This window comes from Vulpes lagopus, chromosome 10, assembly GCF_018345385.1.
Source record: "Vulpes lagopus strain Blue_001 chromosome 10, ASM1834538v1, whole genome shotgun sequence".
In the NCBI taxonomy this organism is placed as follows: Eukaryota; Metazoa; Chordata; class Mammalia; order Carnivora; family Canidae; genus Vulpes; species Vulpes lagopus.
In genome coordinates, this window is record NC_054833.1 from 21,021,021 (window position 1) to 21,041,677 (window position 20,657).

At 53.0% G+C, this 20,657-nt stretch overlaps 1 protein-coding gene and 1 long non-coding RNA gene across 2 annotated transcripts; both read right to left on the reverse strand.

Moving 5' to 3' along the window:
• Nucleotides 1–2,854: 2,854 nt before the first annotated feature.
• LOC121500770 lies at nt 2,855–9,943 on the reverse strand. Its single transcript, XR_005990448.1, has 5 exons — nt 9,074–9,943; nt 8,236–8,497; nt 6,846–6,992; nt 5,304–5,418; nt 2,855–4,068 (listed from the first exon to the last, which is right to left on the reverse strand). It is a non-coding gene; the product is annotated as an uncharacterized LOC121500770 (long non-coding RNA).
• Nucleotides 9,944–10,246: 303 nt separating this feature from the next.
• Nucleotides 10,247–11,264, reverse strand: PPP1R3G (protein phosphatase 1 regulatory subunit 3G). Its single transcript, XM_041772815.1, has one exon. It carries the CDS (start codon nt 11,136–11,138, stop codon nt 10,338–10,340), a length of 801 nt encoding a protein of 266 aa, XP_041628749.1. The 5' UTR covers nt 11,139–11,264; the 3' UTR covers nt 10,247–10,337.
• Between the last annotated feature and the right edge of the window lie 9,393 nt (nt 11,265–20,657).

A 20,657-nucleotide genomic window follows, 5' to 3' on the forward strand; every position in this document is an offset into this window, starting at 1 on the left:
TTCAGCAAGAGAGAGACATAACTGACAAGTTAGGACACCACAGACAAGTTCTGCCCACAACTGTAGCTCGAGGGGGGTCTGTCTCAGGGAGATGCAGCATGGCATGTGCACACCTGTAGCTCTTGCCGATCCATCCACCGTGCCTCGGACACGATGTAAGGATCTCTGTGTGCTGCCCATGACTGCGGGAGGCATGGTTTCCAGGTTAGGAACAACGCTGCTGGAAACCTCCTCCTGTGTGCCTCTAGGTGTGCATGCATATACACACCTGTACATCTGTGGGACTTCTGGTCAGAGGGCTCCGTGTGCATTCCACCGTAGTAGATACAGGTTTGCAATGCGGCAGTCCCACTTCTGGGAGGTCTGGACATGCATGTGAGACAGGGGTGATGCAAAGGGGCTGAGGGAGGATCATCTGCGGGCAACAGAGGCAGAGCCACAGGCCTACCAGCCGTCCCCCGCCTTGCAGAACCAACTCCGGGGTTCGGGGAAGGGGGGTCAGATTTTTTTGAGGAAAACACTTCCCCATGTGTGTGGAGCTGGCTAGGGTTTGTAGAAGAAAGGAAGACGGGAGCATGAGTACAGAGAAGGTGCCTGTAGATGTAGATTTGGAGTTGTCCCCATAAAGGCCCGACTGGCCTGAACGCAAGCTCCCTGAGAGCCACTTCCCCCCTATGTCTTCACCCCCACACCTCCCAACACCATGGCTGTGCTGGCCCCATGAGAAGAGCTCCATCCACTCTTGCTGAAAGAATGGATAGATTTCTGATGAGGTGACTGAGGGGAGGGTGGCCTCAGTCGGTAGGACACGCAACTCTTCATCTCAGGGCCGTGAGTTGGGCATGGAGCTTACTTTAAAAAAAAAAAAAAAAAAAAAGGAATTCTATATTGCCTTCCCCGGTAGAATTTTCAGCATCTTTATAAGAGAAAAAAAGTTAAAGGTGGATTTCCAGAGAACTGTGTGGCAGGCAGAAGGAGAATCAGTCCCAGAGGGGCTGACAAGGAACAGCTTAGAGGGAAAGGAAGCAGATCAGAAGAGGGTGGCCACAAAAATCAAAACAGGTCCCAAAGAATGGATTTTCAACAACACCAAACAGGAAGCCTTCCAAAAGTAGTTTCTTAACCCAGGGTGGATCACCTTGGAAGAAGCTGCCTCAAGGAAACACGAAGATGTACGTCAGATGAACATATGTACGGTGCGTATGTTACGACAACACGCGGACACAGTGTACATCCTATCATGTGAACCACAGGAAACAAGTGGCCTGTTGGCTTAGTACGGTGACAAGAACAGTTGGGTTAGCACATTGGGAGCTTCGCTCATTCTTCCTACATTCCGAGGAAGATGGGCAACATTTACCGTCAGGATGAAATCAGTAGAAACCACCTGGTAGAGATCAAAGGGAAAAGAGAAAGATGTGGAGAACCAACTGTCTGCTTGGGACTTTGTAAATAACTTCCCTTTGGGGACATCTGGGTGGCTCAGCGGTCGAGCGCCTGCCTTCGGCCCAGGGTGTGATCCTGGAGACCCGGGATCGAGTCCCATGTCGGGCTCCCCGCATGGAGCCTGCTTCTCCCTCTGCCTGTGTCTCTGCCTCTCTCTCTCTCTGTGTGTGTCTCTTGTGAATAAATAAATAAAATAAAAATAAATAAATAAAAACAAAAAAAAATACTTCCTTTTGTACTCCAGACAATCTGGTTAGGGGGCAGTTCCCACGCCTATCCTGCAAATAGGAAAACTCACACAGGTTAAGGGACGGGTTTGAAAGCACGCAGATGGCTGAGCTGGGGCCAGCTGCAGGGCCTGGCTCCCCTGGAGCCCACGTGGCTTCCCCACATCACGCCTCCAACCCCGGCAAAGAAGTGTACTCTCCTACCAGAGCAGCTGACAGTGCTTTATACACTTCTCAGTGATAGGGATTTTTTTTTTTTGAAGGCTTAATTTAATTTTGTTTTTATTATGACTTTTTAAATTTGGAAATGGTCTAAAACTCCCAAGAAATTGCAGAAATAGTACAGAGAAATCTCACGTATCTGGTACACGGCTTTCCCTGATAATAATCTCTTCTATAATCACTGTATTTTGTCAAAACCAGGAAGTCAATGTTGGTACAACACTAACTCAAAGCTTTTCTTTTCTTTTTTTCTTTTTAAGATTTTACTTATTAATTTGATAGAGAGGGACAGAAAGCACAAGCGGGGGCCGGGTAGGGACAGAGGGAGAAGCCGACCCTCCACTGAGCAGGGAGCCAATCCCAGGACACTGGGATCATGACCTGAGCCGAAAGCAGATGCTTAACTAACTGAGCCACCCAGGTGCACCTAACTCATTTTTCCTTTCTTTTCTTTTCTTTCTTTTTTTTTTTTTGCATTTTTAAAACTTTTATTTAAATTCATTTAAATAACATATAATGTACTATTGGTTTCAGAGTTAGGGGTCAGTGAGTCATCAGTCAAATGTAATACTCAGTACTCATTATATCACGTGCCCTCCTAAATGTCCATCACCCAGTTACACCATCCCCTACCCCATCCCTCCAACAACCCTGTTTGTTTTCGATGATTAAGAGTCTCTTATTATTTGTCTCCCCCTCTCATTTCATCTTGTTTTACTTTTTCCTCTCTTCCCCATGATCCTCTATTTTGTTTCTTAAATTCCACACGCCTAACTCATTTTTCAACATCCGCAGTGAGGATTTAATTCTCTGTGGTGGCGCGCTGCCCTGTGATTGTAGGATGTTCGGCAGCACAGCCAGTAGCACCCTGCACCCCAATTGTGACTACCAGAAATTTTCCAGACTCAGTGATAGCTTTTAAAGTACCAAACTAAGAAAAAAAAAAAAAAAGTACCAAACTGCTTTACATTCTTTATTCAAAATACAATTTTGGTGTTCAGCACTTCTTTTTTTTTTTTTTAGATGTTAACACATATAGAAAAATAACCACAGCAAACAAAGTTTTTTTTAAGTCTTCAGAATTTAAAAAAGACTTTTTCAAACCACAAAAATATAACTAGCCTTTAAAAAAAAAAAATCAGGGAGAAAGATGAAGGCTGCGTTTTGACTACAATTCTCTGTTTAAATAAACACTAACAAAAATCACATTCACAGAAATCTGTTACTCATCGCAAACATCCCACTGGGCACATTTCTCAAGCAAATCTTAAGACAGAAATTGATGAGGTTATTTTCTCTCGCGTTATCGGAAAGAACTGTAAAATTTCTATGGAATCACATAAAAGTCTACTGTCTGAAATAGTGGCCCATTCTCGTACCTGCTGTCTGGCTAATAAAGGAGCATTTGGCCCCATCTGGTTTCGGCCAAGGAGGGCAGACCTTGTGCCAATAAAAGTTGATCATTTTTGCTTCAGCTCTGAGACCCACCCCCCGCCCCCAGACAGGGCAGGAACCTCACCAACTTCCCTCCTTTGGGGAGCCAGAGCCCTCCCCGGGCAGTGTCCCTGGCCCCAAGGGGGGGGGCGGCCTGGGCCAACACGCAGAAGGCCAACTCCATCCCCACTCACAGAGGGAGGAGCCACTGCACATCAGTCTCCTGCCCAAATCCCAGGCCTCTGCTATCACATAATCGATCCCTTACCACAGGCATCTGCGTCGCCTCGGACTCCCTGGACTACAGAGAATGTTGCTGAATCCTTTTAGAACCCCTGGGCTGTAACATAGTGATCTGGAGAGTGAAGCCTGCATCTGTGAGATCTTCTGAACCTCCTGGAAGGGGCAGAGTCAAAAGCCAAGGCTCGCAGTGTCCAGCAGCACGCTTCTGCTCGGGCCAGAGGCTGCAGGGCCTGCGGGAGGACAACGGTGGCCCAGGCCTGAGGCCCAAGGTGGGAGTGTCATCCCCTCCGACCTTCTCACGGCTCCAGGCGGTGGTCGGTGGTCGGTAGTGCTGGGCAGCGCAGCCCTCACCCCCAGAACTCAAGGCTCGTACAACCCAATTTGAAGCTGTTGTTTCCTCTGCCAGGAAAGTAGTCTCCCTGGGCATGTTGACTGATGCGTAAATTCATTTTTAATGGCTCGATGGTAAATCGCAAAGTCCAAAATAACAGAGGATCTAGGAACAGAAGCAAACGCTAACTCAGATTTGAAGAAATGGGGGGACAAAGGGATTGAGTCTCACAAACCTTTCTAAATATGTATTGTTATTTAGTTATTTGCAAAAGAACATGTTGTGTAGTTAGTTCATTGTTAAGCATTCATTTGCAATGTAACATCCACTTATGTTCACAATTATCTGTTCAATATCAATGTATAGGTATCTCTGGGACCTTCAAACTCAATTTGATTTATAGATTTATGATCCTAAAACAACAGACCTCACTAATCTTGGGGTCTGCACTTAATTTGAGTGGACACATCAGCTTTGGGGTTTTCTGGCTGAAAAATGTAATATCAATAGCACATGCCTGGGGCATCTGGGTGGCTCAGTAGGTTAAGTGGCTGCCTTTGGTTCAGGTCATGATTTCGGGTCCTGGGATCGAGCCCCACATCAGGCTCCCTGCTCAGCAGGGAGTCTGCGTCTCCCTCTGTCCCTCCCCCTCTGCTCATTCTCTCTTTCTCTCTCTCTCTCAAATAAATAAAATCTTAAAATACACACACACAAAAAACAACATGCCTCAAATCTGTGCATAAAATCATAATTGCTCCTTAACCAGAGGCTCCTTAACCCAACAGGAATATACAAATGGAAGGCTCTGGACTATTTAAAGTCGTTCTGGGGATCCCTGGGTGGCGCAACGGTTTGGCGCCTGCCTTTGGCCCAGGGCGCGATCCTGGAGACCCGGGATCGAATCCCACATCAGGCTCCCGGTGCATGGAGCCTGCTTCTTCCTCAGCCTGTGTCTCTGCCTCTCTCTCTCTCTCTCTGTGACTATCATAAATTAAAAAAAAAAAAAAAAATTAAAGTCGTTCTGAATATACACTCACATTTCTTTTTAAATAATGTAAAATTAGAAAAAAAAAAAAAACCCTAACTCTCTCCAGGAAACTGTAACCTGTTCCATTACACCAGAATAACCTCCTGAAAACAAGGATGTTTTTTACTCAGAGCTGTGGAGGAAGGAGCTGAAAGGACATGTGCTCCAGAGAGCACTGCAAGGTGGCCCCTCGAAAGACCTGGTTTCCCACGACCATAAACTCCTCATCCGTGGAGTGGATGCTCCCTCAGCACAACACGCGCACAGCTATTTGCAGGAAAAGCCATCTGTAGGATGTGCTCATGAATTTTTCAAAGTGGAGATGAAACGTTTCAAACTTAGTTCACCAAAAAAAAAAAAAAAAAAAACCTACCTGTTTTCCATGTTTATTCAATTCAGATTTTCAGGCACAATTTCCCATTCCAGGATACATGAAGATGCCGTTGACTGTCCTCAGGAAATGACCTCGGGTAACAGTTTCAAAGGACCTGCGCGATACCAACCATGAGAATGGGATGAGTGACTACAATCAGGAACTACAATACTAGTCTCATTTCTCTGAATGTCTGAAACATTTAAAGAGTCTAGAATATTTTTGCTTTACCGGAGATGTTTGTAGGTGTGTAGAGGTCCCGGCTGAACTGGCTCTGAACTCCTGCCTTAAACTATTCTATTAGATTCAATAGCAAAACTCAGCAGCACACCTTAAAAGTAAGCCCTTGTTGATCTTTGCCATCTCCAAAACCGACATTCAGCTGGAATGTGACTCTGCTCTCCCCTGGCCAAAATCTGTCCACTCGGGGACAGCCAAGGTCAAAGGACTAGACTCTACAAAACGCAGATACAAAGTCTACCCAAAAGATTCAAAATTAAATGTAAATCCTAAGGAACCTGAAGTTGTTTAGGGCTCCAACACCCGGCCTCTGGAGGATTAGAGGACCACCCCGGGCTGCCTTCTGGTCATCTCCCCGACCAGCTAAAGGGGGTCGGGGGGGGGGGGCATGAAAACCCAGCAAATCACCAGGTGGAGCGTGTCTACTATGTAGGGACAAGAGCTCCCCTCTGCGGGCTGATGTGCAGGGTGACCAGGACCCTGCCAGGGAGGCAGAGCCGGGGCCACGGGGCTGAGCCACCTGCCCCCAGACCTTTGCCCCCGCGTCTACACCAAGCACATCCCGGATCTCTGGAAGACCGGCCTGGCCCTGGCCTCACGGGGACTAGCTGTGCAAGGCTGGCCCGCCCACAGCTCCCTGCCCGCGGCTGATTAAATTCCCCCACGTCACGGGCTCCCTCTAAACTGCACACTTGTGCTCCATTGCGAGAATCAAAAATACACATTGGATTCAGTTCCACGACGCTACAAAAAAGGAAAGCATCCCATTTCCTCTGGGAGGCCGTTCCCTGCGCTCCTGACAGCGCGTGTGACGCGGGTCACAGGCCTCCCGGCGGCCCCGAGCCACACACCCCGAAGACATGCGCGGGAGTCGGGGTGCAAGGCCTCGCACGGAGGCAAGCATGCCCGCTGTGCAAGGGGGGTGTGGGGCCGGGGAAGGAGGTGCAGGCCCCCCACGGCTCTAGCATGGACCAGGCAGGAGCTCTGCGCCAGCTGACAGGTGCCCAGGCCGCAGGAGCACAGCGTCACCAGGGAAGGGCTCGGCCCGAAAGGCCCCGGGCACCTGCCCCAGGACTAAGTGGCTCTGCCCCAGCTCCGGCCCGGCCCCGGAGGACAAGGGGCCACCCCGATGCTGCAGGAAGCCCCCCTCCCTGCAGCAGGACACTGGCCTCACCTCGGGCACGGGAGGGGGGAGCCCTGTTCCCCACAGACTGCCACAGCGCAGCCTCTGCTTCTGGAGCTCCTCGGGAGGGGACCCACGTTTCATCCCACATTCCCCGGCCCCGGGGCCCATGGACCCACCAGCCCGTGAGGAAGAAGCTGGAAGCTCCCAGTAGAGGCCAGCTGAGCCGAGCAGAAGGGAGTTCGGACCCCTGGAGCTGGGTACAGTTGGCAGCTCTTACGTTTCCACCAGAATGCCCGCACTCCCTGGAGTTGAGGTTAACAGCCCTGGAAGACAACAACAACTGAATTTTGGAATTTTGCTTTGGGGCATGGGTGTGAACAAAAACTCATTCCCTTGGGGGGGGGGGGGAAACACTCTTAAATACTTCCCTAGTGTGGTCAGTATTGCTCCTTCCTCTGAAACTGCCTTTTCAAAAATAAAACCTATTTAACTTCCTTATGTTTCTTTACAAAACTTGTTCTCAGTCTGTGACAAAAATTTGGCTCTTTATAAAATAAAATTGACATTTAGAAGATTGCCTAGTACTTGCAAAGGCTACAACCACGGGCAGACAGACTGGGCTGTTGCAAATCTCTTACAAAATTCTGAACCTTAGAAAAGCGGTTCTCCATGATTTGGGAGACAGCAATGCTAGACTTCCTTACCTAAAAGGCAGGTTGGACATTTGTTATATTATGAAATAAGTACTTTTAAAAGATCAGTTGCTTGAATTCCAAAATATACTTCTGAAAGTCAATTTTTTTTTTTTTGAGGAATAGAAAATTTGCTCTTCACACCTCTTTAGAACACATTTCTTATTTTATTCCAGATTTGAAGGGCTACCATTTTAAAGAATGCCAGACAAGGGGATCTCTATATTGATCATGCTATCGGGCTCCTCATTTCATCCTTGTGTAATTTTAAATAATCCCAAACAATCTAAAATAATACATAATTATCATATGAATTGGCATTTCAAATTGTGCTATAGGCTGTGTACACTACCAATACTTTTCAACAAAAATGTACTCCAAAACACATAAGAAAAAATATAAAACTTTTATCTTAGTGTTTTTATGTAATAATGCACTTAAAAATTTTTTTATTTATTCATGAGAAACACAGAGAGGGGCAGAGACAAAGGCAGAGGGAGAAGCAGGCTCCCGGGAGGGAGCCTGATGCAGGACTCATCCCAGGACCCCAGGGTCCTGCCCTGAGCCAAAGGCAGACGCTCAACCACTGAGCCACCTAGATCCCCCGCAATAATGCACTTTTTAAAAAGAAATAGTATACCAAACCCAGGAAGGGACATTGCTTGATTATGTTTGTAAGAGAAAAATGATGTAATTCTTATCATTGCTTATTTTTACTGTTATAAAGCTTTTTCATAAGTAGGTATGAATTATTATTTCATAGATGTGACTGTTTTTTAGTCTGCTTTACTCTGAGTGTAAGTTATAATTTATTGGCTTCTGATGGCTTCCCACGGATAATTATGTTAAAATTTTTTTTCCCAAGTTCAATTACCTTTGGCAAACACTGCCGTGGTCAAAAGGGAGGTCTCCAAAGCAGAGGCGAAACTAAATATTTCTATGGCTTAAGACATCTCATTTTGATGCATGGAAGTATCCGTCAGTTTTGATAGCTTGACGACAGTTCGGATAGATGCTATATTTCAGCTGTACTGATTTATTATTAATCTTAGATGAAAGATGACAAGTAGATTCTCCTCCCCTGTATAGTAATAATTGTACATTTGGTGTCTTCGTGTTTATTCTGATCAAGATTACTGAAAGTAATAGAAACAGTATTACCTCTAAATAAAAGAGGTTAATTTCAAGTGGCAAACCTTACTAAAAAGTTTAGCTGCTTTATTAAGTGTAACTCTCAGCATATATGTTAAGAACACTTCTCTAGAGCAAGAGATGGCAAGCTTTCCATAAAGGGCCATATAGTAAATATTTTAGCTTCTGCCATATGGTTTTTGTTGCATCTACTCAACTTTGCTCTTGTAGAGGAAGGCAGTCAGAGATTATATGTAAATGAATGTGCATGGCTGTGTTCCAATAAAACTTTATTTATGGACACTGAAATCTGAATTTCACACACTTCTCCTGTGTCACGAAACCGTATTCTTCCTTTGAATTTTTCCAAGTGTTTAAAAATGTAAAAATCATTTTTAGCTCTCAGGCCCTACGAGAACAGATTTCAGGCTGAATTAGGCCCATGGGGCCGTAGAATGCCTACCCTGGTTCCTAAAAAGCAACAGTAGAAGCCATCCATCCTTAAACATTACCATGACGCAGTGAACTGACTGTAGCAATCAGGTGCCAGAAAATACGACAACCAAAGACAGACAAATTACCAAAGACTAAGCACAGCATGGTTGAAAATCGGGTCCTCTCTCAGGATGCTCACCAGCCCTGCTCGTGCAGGGCCACATCATCTTGGCATCCAGGGCCATCGGCAGGTGAGTGAAGAAGCCCAGCCTGAGAGTACCCCTCTGGTCTGGGCAGCATGCACGTGCTGGGCATGCCTCCTCCTCTGTCAGGTCACCACTACCCGCTGTGGCTCCGAGTCGGACAGAAAGACACCTGTCCTCGCCCCGCATCATCCAGCCCCTGAGAGCCCAACTTCTCTGACTGCTAAAGGCCCACAGAAGTCTAGCGGCTATTATGAGCCCTGCCTGCACACAGGGGTTGAGGGTCAGCGACCCTGCCGGGGACAGCAGGCCCACGAGGGTTCCAAGTCACCAAGCGCCTTCTGCAAGAGGCTTTCAAGAATGGGCCATCTGGGCCTCTCCGCCTCAGAGAGGGAAGACTGAAAACAGGAAACGTGGAAGTAGTGCTTGCCCGCCTGCTCCGCCGAGGGCGATCCCCTGACCAGCCAGACCTCCCGAGCGGCGCAGGAGCTGCGGGACCAAGAACAGCGTGCACAGGGGGTGTGCAGGTGGCCTTTACTCCTTCGAGGACAGGTGTACACAGCGGCCCACGGAAATCACGTCCGGGCTGTGCAAACACCCAGACCGCAGGTAAGGGGCAAACAAGGACAGCCCAGCCAGCCCCCCCACCCCGGAGCGGGGGAGGTTGAGCAGCAGGCGAAGGCCGGGGCGCCCGCGAGGATGCGCGTCCACGCGTCCACGGCTGGCAGCGAGTCCCGAGGGCGGCGGCCGCGCGCAGGGCCAGGACCTTCGCGCAGGAGGAGGCGGGGGCGCGGGCAGGTGCGGGGCTCAGGGCGCGGGCAGGTGCGCGGCTCAGGGCGCGGGGGTTCCGGGGCGCGGGGGCGCGGGCAGGTGCGCGGCTCAGGGCGCGGGCAGGTGCGCGGCTCAGGGCGCGGGCAGGTGCGCGGCTCAGGGCGCGGGCAGGTGCGGGGCTCAGGGCGCGGGCAGGTGCGGGGCTCAGGGCGCGGGCAGGTGCGCGGCTCAGGGCGCGGGCAGGTGCGCGGCTCAGGGCGCGGGCAGGTGCGGGGCTCAGGGCGCGGGGGTTCCGGGGCGCGGGCAGGTGCGCGGCTCAGGGCGCGGGCAGGTGCGGGGCTCAGGGCGCGGGCAGGTGCGCGGCTCAGGGCGCGGGCAGGTGCGCGGCTCAGGGCGCGGGGGTTCCGGGGCGCGGGGGCGCGGGCAGGTGCGCGGCTCAGGGCGCGTCCGGGGGGCGCCCGAAGCGCAGCGTGTAGTTGGCGCCCGCGTTGTTGTCCCAGAACTCGCCCTGGGCGCAGCGGAAGCGCACGGCGAAGTGCACGGCGGCGCCCGGCGCGGCGTCCCCGGCCTCGGGCTGCAGGCAGGGCGGGAGGCTCAGCGAGAAGTGGAAGCGCTCGGCGCCCGGCTCCCGCCCCGGCTCCCGCCCCGGCCCCGGCCCCGGCCCCCGCTCCGGCTCGGCGGGCTCGGGCTGCAGCTCGGCCGGCACGTCGAGGAACGAGCGCCACTCGGTGAAGGTGTAGCGCACCGCCACGGCCCGCGGCCCCGGGCAGCCCAGCACGCGGCCCGAGCCCGTCACCGCCGCGCCCCCGGCCGCCGGGCACTGCACAAGCTCCAGGCACACGCGCTGCCGCCGCAGGCGCTCGGCCGCCGCGCCCGGCCCGGGGAGCTGGAAGAGCGGCCGCAGGCGGGGGCGCGGCGCCGGGGCCGGGGCCGGGGCCGGGGCGCGCGGGGGGCCGCCGAGGCGCAGCAGCACGGCGGGCGGCACCCGCGGCTCGTCGGCCTCGCTGAAGCGCCGCACGCTGGCCAGGCTCAGCCCCAGCGCGTCGGCGAACTGCACCCGCTTCGTGCACTTGGCGCAGCAGCCGCCCTCGGCGCCCGGGCCCGGCCGCGCCCCCCGCAGCAGCGCCGCCTGCAGGAGCCGGGCCGCGGGCACGGGCGCCGGGCGCGGGCCGCCGCGGGCCTCCGGGGGCTCCTCCCGCTGCCGGGCCGCCGCGTCCTCCTCGGCGGGGGGCTCCATGCGGCCGTCGGGCCCGGCCCGGCCCCGGAGCCTCGGGTTTTAGCGGCGGCCGCCGGGCCCGGGCGGGAGGGCGGGAGGGCGGGAGGGGGCGCGGACGCGGGGCGGCTTCGCGGCTGAGCCTGCCCGCGGCGGGGGAGGGCCCGGGGCGGGGAGCGCGGACCGCGGGACACCGGCGGCGGGGCGGGCGGGCCTCCCTCCTCCTCCCTCCTCCTCCTCCTCCTCCTCCTCCCGCCCGGCGCCGGTCCTGGTCCCGCTCCCGGTCCCGGTCCCGGCGGGCGCAGCGCAGTCGCCTCCTCCAGGAAGCCCCCGGGGCCGGCGCGCGGCTAGGGAAGCCCGCGGGAGGCGGAGCGCTCCCTCCCGCCTGCGCTCGCGGACCTCGGGGCGCCCGGGCCCCGACCTCGCCGCCGCGCGCTCCCCTGGGTGCCCGGGGGGCCGCGCCCCGAGCCGCCGGAGGCCATTAGCGCGGGCCCCGGGCGCACGGCCCCGCCCCTCCCCCGGCCCCGCCCGCCGCGCTGGGGGCCCAGGCCCGGGCCCGGGACCGACTCCGCGCGCCCCGCCCCCCCCCAGACCGACCCCGCCCCCCCGGGACCGACTCCGCGCGCCCCGCCCCCCCCCGGACCGACCCCGCCCCCCGGGACGACTCCGCGCGCCCCGCCCCGCCCCCCGGGACCGACTCCGCGCGCCCCGCCCCCCCCAGACCGACCCCGCCCCCCCGGGACCGACCCCGCGCGCCCCGCCCCGCCCCCCGGGACCGACTCCGCGCGCCCCGCCCCCCCCAGACCGACCCCGCCCCCCCGGGACCGACCCCGCGCGCCCCGCCCCCCCGCCCCCCGGGACCGACTCCGCGCGCCCCGCCCCCCCCAGACCGACCCCGCCCCCCCCGGGACCGACCCCGCGCGCCCCGCCCCCCCCAGACCGACCCCGCCCCCCCGGGACGACTCCGCGCGCCCCGCCCCCCGGGACCGACCCCGCCCCCCGGGACCGCCGCCCCGCCCCTCCCCCCACCCCGCGGGGCCCTAGCACGGCGGCGGCGGCGGCGGCTGCGGCGGGGGGCGGGGGGCGCGGCCCCGGGCGTTGCAGGCCGACTTGGCCGCGTGGCCGCTGGTGGCCCCGGGCTGCCGCGGGTCAGCGTCCCCGAGGGGCTGGGGCCGTCCCGGGCCTCCGTGCTCCCGAAGGTGCGAGGCGGACAGAGCCAGGGCTCCGGGGAGGGAGCGGGCCTGCGGGGCCCCGGGGCGTCGGGGACGCTGACCTGACCTCGCGCGGTCTCGGGGGGGGGGGGGGGGGGGTCCGGCCGGGAGGGCCCGCGAGCAGCCGAGCCGCGGCGCCCAGGACCGAAGGCGGCAGGTGCGGCCGACCTGGAGCCTGCGAGGCGCCCCCATGCGCCTGTGGGCCTTTTGCAGCAGGTCCCTGGAGGAGGCGACGTTGCTTTTACATTTCGGTGAACATTTATATATGCTGGAGTTAAACACAAAATTTGCAAACTGTTTGGAGGATAAAGAAGGGTTCTGAAGGGATCTTGAGTTAGTGCTCTGGCTACTACCCTCACCAGGGCATGTGCCCACGGCGGGACGGGGACCAAGGAAGGTGAGGGGCCTAAGGACTGGGCTCAAGGAGGCCTCACTCTCAGGCTCGTGCAGGGCGCAAGGTTGGAGCGTTGAGGATGCAGGGGTAGGAAGGGGCCGGCCGCTCGGGGCCTTGAGGATTGAGAAATCGCTGAAGGATTTTGAATCATAGGTGTGACTAACCAGATTTTAAGTTTTGAAAGCTCGTTCTGGAAGCAGAATGAAGAGCAGGTTGTGGGGGATGGAGGCACTGTGGGTGTGACTCTTAGGAGACCATCACAGCCTTTCAAATGAAAGGTGATCATACTTAGGTCAAGAGGAATGAACGGTGACGGGGTGGGTGGACATATCTGAGAGCTATTTAGGGGTGAAGCCAGCATCCTGTGCTTATGGACCCATATAGCGGGCGGGGGGAGGGGAGATGCCTTGAGGATTTAGATGTGAGCAGTTACCAGAGGCAGTAGGGTTCCCTGGGGCAGGGACCATCAAGAGAAGGAATAGAGGGATGGCAAGATCATGAATCCCATTTGGGGCACTTTTTAAAAAGATTTTATTTATTCATGAGACACAGAGAGAGAGAGGCAGGCTCCCTGCTGGGAGCCCAATGGGAATTCGATCCTTGGACCCCGGGGTCACGACCTGAGCCAAAGGGAGATGCTCAACCCCTGAGCCGCCCAGGTGCCCCTGGGGCATTTTGAGCTTAGTAGATTCTCTGGTTCTTTCTGACACCAATTCTCTGACACCAACAGTTGAAGTCTGTTTGCAACTACCTGGGTGTAGCATCAGATCCTGCAGGTTAAAGGGCTCACTCCTGTGGGACTGCCCCCTCTCAGATGCCAGATGCAAGTGATGTGCCCAGGCCACCACACTGTGGCCCAGCCAACTACAGATTTGGGGTCCCCACAGTCTGCCCTTTCAGGTTCAGCAGTCCACCAGAATGGCTCATAGGACTCGGGTGAAGGGGATAAGAATATGCTCTCCCAAATATGCTACTTCATCGTAAGGCTTATTTTTCAAAAGCAATTAAAGAGAACAGGCTCGAGATCTCTGTCCTTCCACTTTTTGCCTAAAACAGGGCATAATTTTCCCTTGTAAAAGTAGCATAATAAATATCCACTTATAAACGTGTTTCCCTCTCTTAATCACCAGAAATGACCCTGGAGATGATGCTGACTTAAGTCTGCGTAAACTTACATAACCCACATAAACCTGACAATAACCTTTATTGTCCATTCATTTCCCCTGTATATTTACCTTCCCACGATTACTGCCCCTAGAAGCCCAGGCACGTTTTCCTCTGTCACTTTTCCACAATTTATCACCCTTTGGCAAGGTGGTCTCTTAGCTCCTTGGCCTAACAGCTTTTTGGGTTTTCACTCCTTTCTAGTGAAGCGCCTGTGTGCATTATGAGATAAACCTTTTCTCCTGTTAATCTGTCTTTGTCAGTTTAACCTGCAGGCTCTGGTCACAACCTAACAGGGTAGAGGAAAAGTGTTTCCTCCCCAACACGGGAAAACACTTCACCTGTATTTACCAGCTTATCCATTGTATGAAGGATAGAGCTCAGGACCAGTGAAATGAAACAGATGTGGGGAAGTAGTTCAGAGCATCCAAGCCCTCGCCCCCTCGCCGTGTACCCCCTCCCAGCAATGTGTTCACCAACCTGGAAGCTCTCTGAAGCTTCTTGTTCAAGAGCTTTCCTGGAGCTCAGTCTCCAGCCCCCTCCTCCTCCTCCCTGGGCTATCCTGAGGCCACCTGGAGGCCCTACCCTAAATCATCTCACTAGTGTAAATAGGTGTGATCCAAAGGGGCTTATAAGATAAGGCACTCCCACCCCTTGGGAAATTTCCAGGGTTGTAGGAGTTCCGTGCCAGGACCGGTGACAAAGGCGTACTACATATTTTTATTACACCACAGAGGATGGACAGATCTCGAGTTGAGAAGAGGACGAGGGCCCAGGACCGAGCTCTCAGCAGCTCTAGCTGGCACAGGCTCTAGCTGGCCCAGGAGAAGGATGAGCCCACAGAGGGACAGAGCATGAGCACTCAGGAAACAGCTCTGTCGCTCAGAAGCCATGGGAAGACTTCAGAAGCGGGAGAGGTAAGCACTCCACTTGGGGCCCACGGGGCCTGTGGGGTACTCCCGCATCTCCTGAAAGATGTGGACACAGTGGGTGGCCTCAGGCCCCAGGCTCCCTTTCTCCTGAGCTTCCACCCAGGACAAGGCCCAGGTCTCCTCCACACAAGGATCTGGATGCCTGAAGTCGATCATTAAATGATGCAAAATAACTATTTATTTATTTATTTATTTATTTATATTTATTTTTTTAATTTTTTTTAATTTATTTATGATAGTCATACAGAGAGAGAGAAACAGGCAGAGACACAGGCAGAGGGAGAAGCAGGCTCCATGCACCGGGAGCCTGATGTGGGATTCGATCCCGGGTCTCCAGGATCGCGCCCTGGGCCAAAGGCAGGCGCCAAACCGCTGCGCCACCCAGGGATCCCGCAAAATAACTATTTTTTTTTAATGAAACTTTATTTTTAAAAAAGATTTTATTTATTTGAGACAGAGAGCACAAGGGTAGGGGACAGGGTGGGAGGGGAAGAGGGAGAACAGAGATGAGCAGGAAGCCCAATGTGGGCTCCATCCCAGGACCCTGGGACCATGACCTGAGCAGAAGGCGGACACCTAACCGACTGAGCCACCCAGGTGCCTCAAAAAATAACTTTAAAATGTAGGCCACCCCACTGAAATGTGTCTGGTCCAACTTCAAATATCACATGCCTCGGCTGCGAAAATGTTTACTGCAGGCATTGAGAGGCTCCCAGCCTTACCATCTATCCTGGTTACCTGCTGCTCCACGGCACCCCCCCCCCCGACATAATTGCTTATTAAAATAACCACATTTATTTTCTGCATGAATCCGCAAGGTGGGGAGGGCTCCAGTCATGGCAACTGGAAGGCTGGGGCCGGGGTCATCTGATGCTGGGACTCGGAAGATCGGATGCTTGGACTCGGAGGTCCTCAGGCAGCCCTGTGTGACCATCAGCACAGTGGCCCAGGGCCAGGTCTTGTGACCTGTTTGCTTAGAGAGAGGCAGATGCTGCGTGACTTTATGGCCCAGTCTCGGAAGCCTCCCAGTGCCTCTTCTGCTACATTGTCCTCCTCAGAAGTGAGTCACGCACGAATGCCAGTGTGTCCAGAGACAGGAATTAGATCCCACTTGATGGAAGAGTGTCCAAGATATGGCCGATGTGTTTTAAAACCACCAACCTGTGATAGAACAAGACAAATGAGGGATCCCTGCGTGGCGCAGCGGTTTGGCGCCTGCCTTTGGCCCAGGGCGTGATCCTGGAGATCCGGGATCGAGTCCCACATCAGGCTCCTGGTGCATGGAGCCTGCTTCTCCCTCTGCCTATGTCTCTGCCTCTCTCTCTCTCTCTCTCTCTCTCTCTCTCTCTGACTACCATAAATAAATAAAAATTAAAAAAAAAAAGAACAAGACAAATGAGAAAGGACTCAAGAGAATCTAATTTTTTGGATGTGCAGGCTGACAAAGAAGAAAAGAGAGTTGTTCAAACTTGTCACTCAAGGCACGAATTCTTAGTCTTTGAGACTGTGCCTCGCAGTCAACTCTTTTTTTTTTTTTTTTTCGTAAGATAATACCCTTCCTTGATTGCCAGTGGTTTTCTTTTTTGATGGTTAGACTGTTCGGTAAACAGGCTGATATTATTTACGTAACAGGAAACTGAAGGCGATCAGAGCATACGACCCAAAATATGCCACCTCGGCTTTGGCTTGGTCTGTCTTGGATGCTCTAACGGAAAAGCGTAGCCTGGGTGGCTTACGAGCAGCAGACTGCTCCTCACAGTCCCAGAGGCTATGGAAGTCCCTGATCGAGGCTCCAGCAGATTTGGCTTCTGGTGAGGGCCTGCTTCCCAGACGGCTGCCTTTTCACTGTGTCCTCGTGTGGTTGGAACATGGAGTTCATGCCCCACGTGGAGGCAGCAAGGGGGCTTTCTGGGGTCTCTTCCATGAGGGCACTAATCCCGCTTGTAAGGGCCCCACCCTCATGACCCAATCACCTCCCCCCAAAGCCCCCACCTCCTAGTAGCTCCACACCGGGGTTAGATTTCAACATATGAACTCCGAGGAGACACAAGCGTGCAGACCAGAGCAGGCACATGGATTATTTTATTTTGAGGTGAGGACAACTGAGAATCAGCAAGTATGGGGAAGGGCTCTCTGGCCCCCTCCTTTCTACCTAAAAGCGGGCATAAATTTCCTGCACCAGGAAAAGGAAAACATTCTTATCACCGCAGGCAGAGCTGGCACCAAGATGAGTCTGGACAAACAAACCCACTAAAATAACTCTTAGCTTCCGGTAGCTTCCCCCATGTATTTCTGGGCCACTTTCCCACAGTTTACCCTCCTCAGCCCAGACCCCTTTTTCCTTTGTCCTGCCACATCTCCTCTCCCTGCCCCCCCCCACCCTGACTTACTGTTTTTTGTTCAAATGGTGCCTAAGCTCTCAGGCCTACCTGTTTCTTCCGGTCTTCCTTTCTTACAAACGAAGGCCTCCACGTTCACACAACACTACTAACAGGAAGTGAACTTTTTCTGCTTTCCTCTTGCAAGTTCGTCTTTTGTCAGTTTAATTGTTAGAATCTAAGTAGAGACATCATCTATAATATGTTACGGTATTTCAAAAATACGTTTTGAAGTATCTTATTTTTTTTTGTTTTGTTTTGAAGTATTTTAAAAGAGCAGGAACATTTGAGAACCAGTCCCCCCTAACTCTAGCTTTTTGAAGGAGATTGGGTTGATTAAGGTGAAGTCACGGTGATTTTTCAGGGGCGTAAATGCAGCCATGGAAACTTCCTAGAAAAATGCCTTCCAACTTGAAAGGATCAAATTTTGTAGCACCTTAGGCCACTTTTGTCAGCACCACTGAAATATGGCGATGGAATGAAGCTGTAATAAATTTGAAAAAAAAAATTACCCTGCTCGCCTGGTTCATTTTTCTTTCTTATGTGGGCCGTCTAATGGAGCCAAGGAGCTCGAAGAGGCCTTAGTAGACAACTGACTTGTTTCAAAAGTGGGGAAATAAAGCCACGTGAGATTCGAATGATTTACTTAACCAGAGCCGTGGGCCGCGCGTGGAGGGGGCGCTGGGTGATCTCTGATAGGCCCCCACTCGCTCTGCACCGTGTGTCAGGAGCTGCTGCCACCATCGCACACCCCCACCCGGCCCACCGGGATGGTGACCGCCACACTATGGACTCTTGGAGTTCTTGAAGGTTCAATGAACCGCTCTAGTTATCCAGGGCCGAGTCCGTTCAGCCAGGATTCAGCCTTCATGAGTGGGCCCGGCACAGCCCCCTCTGGGATCCACTGGAGACAAGTCATGTTGCTTTGGGCTTTTTTTTTTTTTTTTTAAGATTTATTTATTCATGAGAGGCAGAGAGACTGAGACACAGGCAGAGGGAGAAGCAGGATCCATGCAGGGAGCCCGGCGTGGGACTCGATCCCGGGACTCTGGGGTCACGTCCTGGGCTGAAGGCGATGCTAAACCACTGAGCCACCCGGGCTGCCCTGCTTTTGGCTTTAAAAAACAACAACAACAAAACAACAAAAAACAGAAACAAATAAAAACAAGGGACGCTTGGGTGGCTCAGGGTGAGCGTCTGCCTTTGGTTCAGGGCATGATGCCGGGGTCCAGGATCGAGTCCCACATCAGGCTCCCTGCATGGAGCCTGCTTCTCCCTCTGCCTGTGTCTCTGCCTCTCTCTCTTTCTCTCTCTCTCTCTCTGTCTCTCATGAATAAATAGATAAAATCTTAAAGAAAGAAAATAAAGAGCCCACTAGGATCGAGTTGACTTCCTATCTATTAACACTTGAAGTTTCAGTGACCTTCTTATTCTCGTATCAATGTTCTGTCCTGTTTAAGGCATTTTGCTTACATTTAGTAACTTTTCTCACTTGGCTTTGGATGGCTGCAAACACCAATCATGATCACAAGCATAAATAAATACAAAAACTGAAGTTCTTGGTCTAAGTGACACAGTTCTGAGTAAGCCTACGAAACTTTAGGGTTGATACCAACCCACTCCTTCTGCGTGGCTCCATGGAGCTTCATCAGCTTCTAGAAGGAAGCCCCTCATTTGCCCTCTCAACATTCTCGTCCAGAGGCTGCCTGCTTTCTTCCTCTGCGTGGCAGGCAACACAGGAAGGTTTGGGAAACAACTGGGTTTGACATCTTTCCTTGAAGGGAGGAGGGACTGAACCCACATTTCTTGCCTTCTCACTACGTGACTGAGACTTGGTCTCCTAATAGGGCGTGTGACAGCCTGCGAGGGAGTGTGGTGGGCACGTGGCTGGCCAGCCCCCCCCACCCCTCTTCCTCCTTTCTGCCAGGTGTCCTGCCTCTCCCACACACACCTTTCCCCTACTCCCCTCCACAGTAGGCATCTGTCTGATCTCGGGGGAACCCCCATCCGGCCCACGACTGGTTGAGGAATGTGCGAGTGACCTGGCCAGTAAGACGTGAGGGAGAAGTCAGAGGAAGCTTCCAAGGGATGTTTGCCTTTTCCCAAGAGAGAGCAGGAGATGATGTGGAATCACTTAGTCCCCGGACCCACAATAATCACAACTACCTCACGACAGAGGTGAGGTGCAAACTGAGCGTGGGAGATGGGAGGTTGACATGGTTCTGCGGCGGAGTTGCTCAGTTGACACTTCTCAGTGGGAAGGCTATGGGCATTGTGAGCAGGGCAAGTGTTTGCTGCAACCATCTGCAGCAAACATTTTTTTTTTTTAATGATAGTCACAGAGAGAGAGAGAGAGAGAGAGAGAGAGAGGCAGAGACATAGGCAGAGGGAGAAGCAGGCTCCATGCACCGGGAGCCCGATGTGGGATTCGATCCCGGGTCTCCAGGACCGCGCCCTGGGCCAAAGGCAGGCGCTAAACCACTGCGCCACCCAGGGATCCCTGCAGCAAACATTTTAAGATCTTTAACATCCATGAACCCTACGCTCAAAATGCCAGTAGCTGCTCCAGAAATGGGACAATCAAAAAATCCATACTCTTGTTTCCAAACCCCCTTCCGCCTCCGAGAACCATGAGACCCTGTCTTTGGACCTCTTACCACACAGCATTTTGATTTAAGCCAATTTAATTGAGCTTTCTGTTGGTCGCAGCCCAGGGTCTCCTAACAGGAAGGCATTATTATAATAATTTTGAAAGAGAGAATAAATGGAGCCTCAAAGGGGTCAAGGAATGTGCCCAAGGATATCAACGAGCCGGTGGCAGAGCCAGCATTTGGCTCCAGATCCGACTTCAGAGCTTGGCTGCTTCCTCCCTCTCTGCTTTCTCTCCAGTCATCTGGAAGTTGTGCTGAAGTTGACTCTTCTGCTTTCTCCCGCCCATCCGTTTCCTCCAAAAGAACAAATGTGGTTAGTTTGTTCAGTGAAAAAATATGAACAAATGAACAAAAAAAGGACAAAAGTTTTATGTGAAAAAAATATATGCAGGGGATCCCTGGGTGGCTCAGCGGTTCGGCGCCTACCTTTAGCCCAGGGTGTGATCCTGGGGTCGCGGGATCAAGTCCCACATCGGGCTCCCTGCATGGAGTCTGCTTCTCCCTCTGCCTGTGTCTCTGCCTCTCTCTCTCTCTCTCTCTCTCTCTCTATCATAAATAAATAAATCTTTAAAAAAATATGCGAAACATATATCTGTTTGTTTATGGATGATGTTTTTCTGGAAAAATCCTGCTGCAGGGGTTGCCTCTGGGGAGTGAAGCTAAAGGACTGGGACAGGAGGTGGGAGGAAAACACTTTTATTGCAGATCCTTTTGTACTGTTTGAATCCTTTGTCTTGTGCAAGTATCTTTTTATTAAGTTGTAGATATTTTAAAGCACCTGCAGATAAATTTTGTGTTATGTTTATTTTGCCA

Coding starts and splice junctions, on each gene's coding strand:
- PPP1R3G (XM_041772815.1), bottom strand. CDS start 11,138: ATGGAGCCCCCCGCCGAGGAGGACGCGGCGGCCCGGCAGCGGGAGGAG.